This window comes from Rhinatrema bivittatum, chromosome 4, assembly GCF_901001135.1.
Source record: "Rhinatrema bivittatum chromosome 4, aRhiBiv1.1, whole genome shotgun sequence".
In the NCBI taxonomy this organism is placed as follows: domain Eukaryota; kingdom Metazoa; phylum Chordata; class Amphibia; order Gymnophiona; family Rhinatrematidae; genus Rhinatrema; species Rhinatrema bivittatum.
The window spans coordinates 372,287,780-372,300,730 of record NC_042618.1 but is presented as its reverse complement, the minus strand read 5'-3'; the positions used below and the strand labels follow the sequence as shown (position 1 = coordinate 372,300,730).

General features: G+C 42.8%; 1 protein-coding gene across 1 annotated transcript in view; it reads left to right on the top strand.

Annotated features, from left to right (window-relative positions):
* Positions 1-12,951, top strand: part of FAM120A (family with sequence similarity 120A) — a 239,048-nt gene that overhangs the window by 147,994 nt on the left and 78,103 nt on the right. Inside the window, exons 8-9 of the mRNA XM_029600848.1 lie at positions 6,860-6,950; positions 9,313-9,537. Coding sequence (XP_029456708.1) covers positions 6,860-6,950; positions 9,313-9,537 — 316 coding nt within the window. The remainder of the gene's footprint in view (positions 1-6,859; positions 6,951-9,312; positions 9,538-12,951) is intronic.

The following is a 12,951-nucleotide window of genomic DNA, read 5'->3' as shown; positions in this document are numbered from 1 at the left end:
TCATTTCGATTATTGTAATTCTCTATATCATTGTTTGTCGTCATGTTCTATCCAAAGATTAAACTAGTATAAAATGCCACCTTAAACTTGTTTTTGGAAAATGAAATTTATCTTGTTACTCCATTACTGCTTGAATTCCACTGGCTCCCAATTTCCCTCCACTTCAAAATTGGGTGTCTGGTCATTTAAAGCTTTTCGCTCTGGAACCCCTTCATATTTATCTAATCTTTTAATACCTTATGTCCCAAGTTGCTCACTCTGTTCTTCTCAGCATGATCTGGTCTGCGTACCTTCTTTTAGAGAGGTATTTATGAGGATACTTGAGAATTGTCCTTTGCCTTTCTTGTCCCTACCTTCTGGAACTCCCTTCTATTTACTATTCATCTTGAAAGGGAATATCTTAAATTCAGGAAATCAATACTTTTTGTCCAGGCCTTCCCTGATTGACATTCTTGATTGTTTATAAATGTAATTTTTTACACTGATTTTGTTACTGTTGATTACTGTATGTTTTGATTATGTTTTTTATTATTGTATTACTGTTCTATTATTTTGTTTCTATAGTTTTACTTTTTATTGTACATCACTTTGATTTATGTAAGAAAAATTATATATAAATTTAAAAAAAACTAACCTGAGACACAGATACCGGTATTCCTTTTGAACGTTTTGGTTGTATCTAAGGGATATACTTGCACTTCCAAATAAAAAGACTATTGGGACCTCCAAAATCTACTGTTCTCCATCTGGTATGCAAATGGAAGTTGTAGATGAAGTAGTGCATTCCACTTCACTTTAGGCAGTTTGTAGCAGGTGGTGGTTTGAGACATTGTAGGTCAACAGAATCTCATGTATCACCTTGCTTATTTTCTTTGCTCTGAGTCAAAGAAGAATATGGTGGTCAAACAGTTTAAATGTAAAAATATTACTTTTTGTCGACAAAAGGTAAGACTGTTCCCTTATGTGGCACGTGTTACTTGGCTATGGAGGAAAAGTTGCCCTATAAAAGAAATAGATAATTACAATGATTACTACCTTCTTTCTGAAGTTGTAGTGCAAATTCCTGTAAATTTTCAAGGAAACAGATTCACCTTTTTTGATTCTATCCATTTAGTTAATTTCTTGAGAGAGAGAGAAAATATAGGGGCAATTTTTGTATCTGAGTGCTTGATGGTTGGGATGGAACAGGATTATTGGTCTTTAGTTACAATAGTTTATAGACTGCCTTCCATACCATTAAGCTGAGGGCCTAATTGCATGTTCTGTCCTTTGATGGCTCAGAAAGGCATATATATAAACTTTAGATTATATTAAATTATGGCAGTATGAGCAATATACTGATTTTCTTTGGATTGATTTTATTTTTCTTCATACTCTATAATGGGAACTAGTCACGAGCATAAGGGTTTTTTCTTGCCTAATACGGATTGTTTAATTTGATTGATTTTTGTTATGTGTGTTTATTATGTAAGTCATTTAATTTCATACATTTAAAAAAATAATTGTTTACATTTTCATGATTCCTGATAGTAAGTTTTAATTACAATCTAAAACTAATTATATGATGCACAGGGCCATAAAAATTGAAATGGAGAAGGTACTTTGGGGGTAGTTTGGGTACAGTGAAGTCAGACTGAGAACAGAATCTCTATTTAGATCCATTTGAAGAGCCGGTCTTCTCTCCTCTCCTCTCCCCAGTTTGTTTTAGACATGAACCTAGTCATACAGGTTTATGCTCAGAGGAGGGGTTACTGTGCCTCTAAAAAATGGTTTCCCATATTCTCAAATTAATGCATGAAGGCTATTGCCATGATAACAGTACTTTGCAAAGTGTTTTTTTTTTAATTCTAAATTTCCACCTGGTTATCTAAATTATTTTAATAAGACACATGATGAAAAATGCTTTAAGTCAGGCTTATAAAGACTATACTGTATAACTATGACTGATTTATTTATTTGATAGCCCTTGCTAGAGAGCGAAGACACAAGGAAGTAGTATTTGTGCCAGTTATTATACATAAATTAGAATAAATAAAGCAGGATTCATTTTTTTGGGTGGGGGGATTAGGAGCCGATGTTATATATCAGGAAAGTTGCTATCCTATCCTTATCTTTTTGTTTTCATTTTGCAATGACAGAGGGGTCAATTTCCAAAAGTGTTTGTTCCTAACTTTCAGACTTAGGTACTTAAATCATCCCTTTTCAAAATTGATGAGGGCTTAGATCCTAAATTTAGGATCAAAAAAATAGGTGGCGCTGGGGACAGAGTTAGGGTGTGGGGAGGGAGAAATTTAGGCACTTAGTACTGATCTTTACCAGTAGGCAAATTTCAGGACTAAATTTTAGGAACCCAAATTTAGGTGAAATTTTCATCTTAAATGTTAGGTATTTAAGTTTAACTGAAAATTTCCTAAATTTAGGTGCTTAAACTTACAGATCCATGATGAGTAATCGTGTGAATGGCAAGTTAGCTGCTATGTTCAGCAAAGCAAGACTCCTGAATATATTCAGCTAAAGTTACCTGGATAGGGTCATCTAGGTAACTTTGCCACTCACAAGTTTACTGAATAATGGAGATAGAGGAGGAAACTAGCAGTAATGCAGCATCCTAGTCCTACCCACCACTCCCAAATATAGAAATGCAATATTTCTTAGTGTCTAGTCAGATGAATCCAGAACTAGTGGGTTATGCACCTCTACTAGCAGATGGAGATGGAGCAAAGCTGACATCACATTATATATACTCCTGCAGTGTCATCAGCCTCCCAGTATTCTCCATCTCCAGCAGATGGTGGACATGTATATCCCTACCGGGGATTGCTTCAAGTTTTAGAAGGAGAAATAAAAGGAAATTTAATTTGCCCTTCTCTCCTGTGGTGATACCAAATGGTCCCTCCCCCAGCTGAGAATTCCTGAGGTGATTTCTGTGGGCCCTCAGATGAATACCTTGGTCCGGTAGCTGGTTTTCTCAGCTCATGTGGATTTAGCTGTTAAAACACGGCAGTGACGGTATAAGCCCTCTCCAGCCAGAGACTGACACCTGGCCAGAGACTGTCTCTGTATTCAGCCAGAAAAGGCTGAGCTCAGGTAAGGCTTAAAAAAAAATAGGAGGGAGGTTAAGAGCCTGGCAGATTGCGCAGCCCTGTGGGCTAGGCCCTGCTGTTAGGCTTTTCTTTGTGCGCTGCTTGGTAGGCTGTAGTGGCATTTTTGCGCGCTTTGTCTTGCATGTTAGGCTGCCCTCTTCAGGACTGGCTGTGTGTCTAGGTTGTGCGCCTCTTTTTTGGACGTTTAGTTGGATGTTTGCTTGGGCATCCAGGTGATAGTGGCTTCCGTGTTAGGCATGCGCTTGTCTGTATGCACAATTTGGGCCGCAATGGTTGTGCACTTAAGTTTGGAAGGACGGAAGTGCACCTAGCCTTGGGATGCCTAGATTTTGAACACCGAAATTTTGGTCACATATTTTATAGCGTGAATTTCAGCGTATGTTCTTACGGATGTACACTCTGTCGCCTGTTAAGCGTACTAACAGATTGATGGTGCCTGTAGCTAAGAAACCTAAACGCCTTACCCTCTGTGCTGCCTATCAAATTCGGGCATCTCAGCCTGCCATGCCCTCTAACTTGTGTCAGCGCTGCTTAGTGGCTCAGGGAGAATTATCTTCCTCTGATTTTACTAAGCCTGGTTCTTCCCAGCCTGATGACTGGGTAAAGACATGTCAGGAGGGGCACCTGACTTTGGAGCTCCCTTAACTGGTTCAATAGCTGGGGAAGGTAGCTCAGTTGGCACAGTACAGGTGCCTTCTGGTTTTGGCATGGATCCTTTGGCCTTTTCTTGGATAGATTTTTTTTTTTTTTTTTTTTTTTAAGGATTGCAATCCTTTCTTCAGGCGCAGTCCTGAGCCCCGTCCAATTCTGCCAAGTCAGAGTTGCAAGTGGTGGCCTCTCACTCGCCCGGTACTACTGTTAAGCACCAAAGTACACCTAGATCGGCAGCAGCTCCTCCCAATAGGAATCCAGATGGCTTGGATGATGAGGCTGATCAAGACTCTCTGGAGCAGGGGTGGGCAATTCCAGTCCTCGAGGGACACAAACCTGTCGAGGTTTTAGGATAACCTAATGAATATGCATGACATAGATTTGCATACAACTGAGGCAGAGTGCATGCAAATCTCTGTCATGCATATTCATTAGGGATATCCTGAAAACCAGACTGGTTTGTGGCCCTCGAGGACCGGAACTGCCCGCCCCTGCTCTGGAGGATGGGGAAATTCCTTAGGGACTGGAATCGTATAGGACTATGTTGCGATTCTTTCATAGAGATGAGCTACCAGCTCTGATTTCCCAGACACTAAAGATGTTAGAATCTGCCCCAGGTGCTCCAATCTCAGAGCCAAAGAAAAATCATATTTTTGGTGTCTGTAAAGCCTCTTGTTTTTTTCCCTGTTTTGGAGGTCATTCAAGAATTGATTGATCTTGAGTGGAGCGCCCCAGAGGCTTATTACAAAGGGGGTCGGGTTTTGGAAGGCCTGTATCCCTGGATCCTGTGGTGAGAGAACATTTGCATTTTCTGAAAGTGGATGTGCTAGGTTGTGCCTTCTCCAAGCAGATGAATATCCCCGCGGAGGGAGGAGTGGCCTTGAAGTCTGTGCACGAAAGAAGGATTGAGACCGTCCTTAAGCAAGCATTTGAAGCAGTGGCAATGACCTTGCAAATAGCTTCTTGTTGTTCCTGGTGGTTCGCTCTTGTTTACTTCTCTCTCAGGAGGTCGATGAGTCTGGAGTGAATTCCAGGGCAGTTATGGAGCCAGCAGCCGCCTTTTTGGCAGACGCAGGCTGCAATTTGGCCGCACCAAAGCCAGAGGGAGTGGCTTCGGTAATAGCAGCCAGATGTCAGTTATGGCTGAAAAATTGGTCGGCTGATGTGACCCCCAAGTCTAACCGTACAAAATTGCCCTTTAAAGGCTCACTCTTATTTGGGAGCGACTTGGAAAAACTGGCCAGTAAGTGGGGCAAATCCCTGGTTCCTCGGTTACCAAAGGATAACAGGTCGTGCCAGGGGATCCAAGCATTTTCGACCCTACAGAGGAGTGACCTTTCAGAGGACTCGACCTTTCAGTAGGTCTCAGTCTTTTCATCCCAGACAGCCCAGCCGGGGCATGGGCTTGGGTAATGGAACTTCCCGAGCCTCCAAATTAAAGTTTTCCGACCCACCCCCGGGAACAGGGGAGAGGGGGTCTCCCCTCTCTTTTATCAGAGGTGTGTTGAAATGATATCAGACCAGTGGGCCCTAAGTACTGAAATGGTTATCTGTTATTGATCTAATTTTTGCTAGTCTGTCCACAGTTGTCTTTTGAGGAGAATACCAGCAGGCTGATGTCACTGTAGGAGTATATATACTGTGATATGAGCTTTGCTCCGACTCCATCTGCTGGTAGAGGATTCATCTGACTATTCTAAAGAAAAGGAAATTATCAGGTAAGTAGTAATTTCTCAATTGTAGCCTGGGCCAGTGGTGCCCTCCCTTCCTCCCCCACTCCCCCAAAATATAGAATAATTGTAATGGGGCCAAACCATGATGATTGTACCATTATCCTCTGTCTTAAATTATGCTCCAGAATCAGCATTCTCGACCCCACAAAATTGTCATCCAATTCAGAGCAGCAATCAGCACTTAGTATTGATTTATTCACTGGCATCCAGTGACAAGAGAGCAATGAATATTCCCTTCACTGATTGCAGTTTTTCTGAACAGAATTAGTTGGATAACTTTATGCAGCCGGCGCTGATATTCAGTGCAATCTGGCTAAAATTAAGCTGTACCTTTTTTTTTCCCCTTCCAGCTAATTTTAACCGGGTAATAACTTACCCGGTTAAAATTTCCCCATTCTTGGTACATGAAATTTAAAACTTGGTTTGTCCAGCTATCTCTCAAAGTTAGCTGGACAAACCTTTTTGAATACTGACCTCTTAGGACCTATATATATAAGACTAAAGAGATTAGGACTTTTCAGTTTGGAGAAGAGACGACTGAGGGGGGATATGATAGAGGTGTTTAAAATCATGAGAGGTCTAGAACGGGTAGATGTGAATCGGTTATTTACTCTTTCGGATAGTAGAAAGACTAGGGGGCACTCCATGAAGTTAGCATGGGGCACATTTAAAACTAATCGGAGAAAGTTCTTTTTTACTCAACGCACAATTAAACTCTGGAATTTGTTGCCAGAGAATGTGGTTCGTGCAGTTAGTATAGCTGTGTTTAAAAAAGGATTGGATAAGTTCTTGGAGGAGAAGTCCATTACCTGCTATTAAGTTCACTTAGAGAATAGCCACTGCCATTAGCAATGGTTATATGGAATAGACTTAGTTTTTGGGTACTTGCCAGGTTCTTATGGCCTGGACTGGCCACTGTTGGAAACAGGATGCTGGGCTTGATGGACCCTTGGTCTGACCCAGTATGGCATTTTCTTATGTTCTTATGTTCTTATATGAAGCACTGAACATTTTTTTGAAAAGTGACACCAAGTGTATATAAAAGGTTTTAAAAAATCACTTTCAGGCTTCAAAGATTGGGACTATGGACCAAAGGAGCATTGTAGCGATGGGAGTAGCGCGATATCTATCTATTCTTGTGAGTGGACTTTTCGAAACAGGAAGTACATGAGGGAGAGGAAATTAACATACCACATAGCACTTGGAGGAGAAATGGCTTGTCAGCATTTTGGAATGATTTTCCCATTTGTGTCATCGGGCATCTAGTTGGCATTAGAACAGTTTTTGAATTCACTGATGAGAGAAAAAGTAATTGAGTTATTTTAATTTTAAGCTTAGTACTAACCGGTATTTGTTTTTATCTTTCTTTAGTCATGTCAGCGGAAACAAACCTGGCTGGGGTAAAAAAGGAAAACAATCAGATAGTAAATCGGGCGGAAGAGATGCTGGAGACCAAACAAAGGTAGTTTTCATCCCACACTCAGAAACTTGTCCTCTAATTCCTACACACAGATTTTAAAAGCCTGGCGCGCCTATTTTGCATAGGCCGCCAGCACGCGCAAAGCCCCGGGATGCACATAAGTCCCGGGGCTTGCTAAAATGGGCGGTCCGGGGGCGTGGCGGAGTGCCCCGTCACAGCGGCCTGTGTCGGGGCCTGGCAGCCGGCGCGCCCAAGTTACGCCTGCCAGCGGCAGGCGTAACTCCATCAAACAAGGTAGGGGGGTGGATTTAGGTAGGGCCTGGGAGGGGGGGGGGTTAGATAGGGAAAGGGAGGGAAAGGTGGGGGGGAGGGGGGACAAAAAAAAAGTTCCCTCCGAGGCCGCTCCGATTTGTTTTCCAGATATACTGGATGAAATTTAAATAACATATTGGGCCAATGAAACGGTGTTGCTGAGTGAAATATAATACAATGGTTTTTTGTCTAAATTATACAAATTATAACGTAATGAATTTCAAGAATTCTCCTTGCTTCGACTTTTGCTTTTGTTTTTATTGATGTTGGTTGAAATGAAGGATGGTTTGGAGATTTGCATAAAGCTCTGTTAGAAAACCTACATCCATAAGAAAAGGAAGAAAAAGGAAAACCTACATCCATAAGAAAAGGAAGAGCCAATGTTTGCAGTTACATTGGTTTCCCTAAATGCAATAAAGAGAGAGATTGTCAATGACCCATCTTAAATGGCAGACTATTTATTTGATTTATATTAAGACTACTGTGATCTGCACTAGATATTTATTTTTCTCATGTTGGATAAATGTTAATTACTACAGCCCTGTTTTCAGTGGTGCTGTGCATATTTAGCATACTGTTAAGACTGTTTTCCTGCATGTTCATATTATTTTGAATTGTTGATGTTTGTGCAAGTAAATTAGCTTTCTGAATGAACTTAAGGAGCATGCAGAAAGTTAATATCTGAAGAGGGATTCAGTTAATGATGTTAATCCAATAAAGAGTGATTGTCTTGCAGTAGTGTCAGAGGCTAAGGCTAGTAATTTGCAAGTACTCTAGTAAATGTTGTGTGACCTAAAGCAGCAGTAGATGTTAGCCAGCATTTTTTTTAAATTAACAAGACATCTGTGACAAGTACCAGAATTGTTTTTAAGAAACTGTATGCATGTAATTATATATCTTCTATCTTTTTACTGTAAAATGGCTCTTCATCTTGGCCAACTGGGAAGCCAGGTGTGCTGAAATGTTCTTCTCGGGGTAGTTGTATGTTTGTATAGTATGTAGTGTTGTGTTGGTAAGTTTGCATCTTTAAACATTTCTTAGCTTCAGAAATTCTACCCAATCATTTTGTTGGATTTCATCTCATTTTATTTTTGTCAGGTCAACACTACTCCCTTCATGATTGTACCCTATTTACTGCTCTATACCATCAGCATTTACTGGTTGGCGGTGGACCCCGATGCCGGCAGTAAATGCCAATGTAAGAGTTATTCTGAAGGATCTCTTTTCAGTGATTGACATTGTTTTAAAGATTAAGTTCAGTCTTTAGCACATTACAATTAAAGCCATTCTCCTGAAGCAGCCTCTTTCTCGAGGTGAAACTTGGGCCCTGGTCAGAATTTTTCCTATATGGATTGAAAATGTGGTTGCCTTTTGAAGACTAGTAGACACACACAAGAGAAAGCTTAAGTTGGAAATAGCAATTTTTCAATTGGCAACAGTATTATTGCCAATAAGGATTTTATGTGGCTTGTGATTGCAATTGAAAAGCTGTGTGTATTTAAGTTTTATTTTTAGTAATACTTGTTTTTATAGGTGGATGTGTGTATGAGTGAGTGAGTACTGTGGTATGCATGTTGTATGTGAATATTTTTTATTGATTTGTATGACATTTTTTGTTGAAACATTTTGCTGTAAAACATTTAATATATAAATGTTGATTTGTACTTGTATTTATATAAATTATGTATATTAAAATTGGTTCTTAAGTTGATTAAACAAATAATACATGTAATTAAAACTAATTTTAAGGTCTACTTAAAATTGATTATTTGCTTATCCCTATTATTTGGTTACATTACTTATTTGGGATAGTAATTTTGTTTTAGCCAATATATTTTTTCCCATTAAAAATCATCCCATAGTACACAGGGCCAGAGTATCCCCAGGATGCTGTTACTCCCTCTTTAACTACCTTTTTGCAGCTAGCTATAAACAAACTGCTAAGAATTTAAAAAAATAGATAAATAAAATTTAAAATTTGTGTAACTGTTTAGAACACTTTTTTCTCCTTTCCCCTCTCCTTTGAAAGAAAAAGGAATCCCATAGCATAAAAAGTGGATGTTCAATTACTTTTCTGCATTTGTATTTGCAGGCAGAAGGTTCTTCAACACGTACTTCAGGGAACCAGGCTGCTGTAAATAAAGGGAACCAAGTCAACAGTATGCACATCCCATGTTTGTTATCAATGCCCACAAGGAACCATATGGATATCACAACTCCTCCGCTGCCTGCTGTAGCTCCTGAAGTTTTGAGGGTGGCAGAACACAGGCACAAGAAGGGACTGATGTATCCTTACATCTTTCATATCTTAACTAAGGTATGACCTTGTAACATAGAATTTTAATTTCTACACGTGATTGGATGTGGCATCTTGGAAGTATTATCTATGGAAATTGTACACTAGGATCCGACTTACTATGGAAAAATATTGCCTTTTCTGGGAAATGGTAGTAGCCAACAGAAAAGCACATTGTAGGTTGAAAGTCATGGCGTCTGGGGAGCTGCTATTTCCTTTCACTGTGAAAGTGTCTGCCCTGCATGTATGTTCTATAGAGCAGGCCTGAAATGCAAAGAAAAATACGTTTGGTGGTATCTTCACAAGGAATATTCCTTGACATAGGAACTGTTGCTCTTTTAAGGGGCAAGCAGTTCATTCTTTTCAGACCAAACCCATTGAAAAACATGTAGGGTACATAATTTCTTTCCAACTCCTTTTAAAATATTGTTGCCCTTGACTACAGAAAAGATCAGACACTAAGATTTACAAGATGCTTGTTTGCTTTTTTCCCCCCACAGATAAGCAGTCTGAATTAGCCATGATCCTCTAGGTGCCAGAGCTCCTCGCCTTAGTCTTGTTCTTCCACACTGCACGGTACACGCGGAGTTCTCCTCTCTTACCAATTAGCTGCTTACTACAGCAAATGGCTGAGTGCTCTCACCCTCCTCCCTCCAAGTTCTATACTTTGCAGGATTATGGGTCAAGGATTGCCAAGGGTTGGCCTGGATTTACTCTGGGTTTAGATTTAGGCACCAGCACCCCATTGAGGAGCAGGTAGGGCAGAGGGTCTGACCTGCATCCCCATATCAGCTTCAGGCTCATATGCTGATCGCTGGACCAGGGCAGTCTTCCTCCGGGCCCCAAACGGGACACTCGAGAGCAGAGACTGAGAGAGCCTCCTCCGTAGAGCCCTTCAGTGACAAGGGAGCCCCACTGAAGCGCCCCCCACGCCTCCACAATGCCAGGAATGTCAGAAACGTTCTGACACATCGACACTCCAGTCACCAACAAATCGATGCATATGTGTCCAGGCATGGGCGAAGTACAGGGGAGTGCTGGTCGACCGCTTTGAACCGACGCAAGGAGTCGACATCGACGCACATGTGTCGGAACATAGGGAAACATGATGCAGAATTGAGGCCCAGGAGGACTCCAGTCTACGCATCATCGGGCCGGTGCAAGGTATCTGCTTCCACCATGTGTCGAAAAATGCATCAAGGCATGGCTCCACACATAAGAGATCCTCAAATCAGGTCCTGCATGCTTCCGCCCCGGGGTGGGACCTGGCCTCCAGATGCAGAGCCAGCTTTGGGTCAGCAGGATCATCCCATGTCTTCCAGTTCTACCCTTGGGATCCAGATCTAAGCAATCGGGATCACACCCTCAGGAACCCCTGGAGAAATGACACAGGTAGGCTCCTAATGTGGAGGGAAAGCATCCCAGAGGTCTCGACTCTATTATTCTGCCTGCGGCACTGCCTCCCAGAGACCCTCCTATGGAGCCCCCACCCCCAGACCAGAAACAGGGGCCTCCCAGGAAGATGTCACTAGCTGGGACGGGTTATCCCTCTGACATTCTGAAGAACAGCCTTGCCCTGTTCCCCCACTGGAAGATCTCTTCCACTTAAAGTTCGTGGGGAAGATGGGAAATACTCTCAACATGGAAGCCAGGGAGGTGCCAGACCCCATGTGGGGATCCTTGGCATACTGAGAATATTGAGACATCGGCGGAGCCAACTGCCTTGTCTTTACACACGGTGCGGGATGCAGTGATGACGAGGGTATAGGAATTTCCCAACTCGGGGCCTGCGACACCTCAGAAGACAGGTCATAAGTTCCGGAGGTGCCAATCTTCATTCTGTAGTACGGCCAGCTCCCCCACGCTCCCGTTATGATAGAATGGAAAAGAAAAAAGAAAATCACGCTTACACTCCAGCGCCCCTCCAGGGTGTGACAGTAAGTATCTGAGCGTACATCCCAAACAGGAATGCCACAGTATTTGTATGAGTGCCTTCAGTCCTGGAGCCTTCGGGTTCTGAACAGGTCCATCACCTGGGAGAAGTTTAAAAGGACTTCCCTCAAGTCCATTCTGCCTAGTCTGGGGGTGCACGCTAGTTCTCAGAGATGCGTACCCTCGCATTCTTATCCTCCATACCTGTGGGCAGTACCTCTGTTTCCAGATCAGTTGACATCACTTCCAGTACAAGGTACCCTCATTTGGATTTTCGTCATCCCTGAGGGCCTTCACCAAGTAGCCTAGTAGTGCTAGTGGCCCACTTCAGGAAACGGGAGATACAGATGTTTTCCTTACCCCAACAACTGGCTGCTGTTGGCCCTGGACCCCACCAGTAGCTCCAGTGGTGCAATTGGATAGAGCGTGGTACTTGTAGAACAGTACTGACTATGGGTTATGCTGAGGTTGTGAGTTCAAACCTCACCTGGAGAGCATCACTTTCTAAAGCCCTGCACCACAGCCTGCGGGTCACCATCTAGTGCCGGGGATTGTTGGGCTTGATCACCAACCACAGAGTCCAACCTGCAATTGACGCAGACCCCTCTGTTCATCAGGGCTGCAATCATCACTATACTGAACAAAACATCTCTACCGGAACTGCAGGATCCATGCCCAGTGGACTCTGGCCACCTAATTGATGATGGCCACTCACGCCCCAGCCCAGCAAATCTCGTCTGCCCTAGGGCACATGGCTTCGCCTACACACATGCTGCCTACAGTGAGGCCTGAATTCACAGTGGATGTAACACCTGTACCCCTTGTCATGCCAGGTCAACATCACGACAAGCATGAGAAGGGACCTCCAGTGGGGGTTGTGCCTGGCGCAGCAGGCCAGTCTGACCACGCACGCCTTGAACGAGGGGTAGGGCGCCTACATGGAGTAGATGCAAACCCAAGACCGATGGTCGGATTGTGAGGAAGCTCAGTGGATCAACCTTCTGGAGCTACGAGCAGCAGAGACGCCTTGCGTATATTTGAAAACGCCCTTTAAGGGAAGACAGATATATTCTAACAGACAGCCAGATGGCAAATGTTTAAATAAGCAAGGAAGGAAAGTCCAGCTCCTGGAGGCTCTGCCGAGAAGCCGTACACATCTTGAAAGGGACAGAGAGGAAATCTATCACACCCCAAGCAACCTGTCTGTCTGGCATAGGGAACCCCGGGGCAGATAGGCTCAGTAGGATTTCTCACCCTCATGGATAGAAATTCAGTCAGGATGTGGCAGATGACCTTTTCCAAACCTGGGTTCACCCTTCATAGATCTCTGCCACTGAGAGCAATAGGAAGGTTCCCGGATTCTACTCCAGCAACCCGGCAACCAGTGTCAGGCACAGAACACTTTCTTCATTCCGTGGATGGAGTGACTGCTGTACGCTCTTCCCCAAACCCACTTAAATCAAGAACCATCCAGATATGCATCACGGATAAAGCAGATCTCAT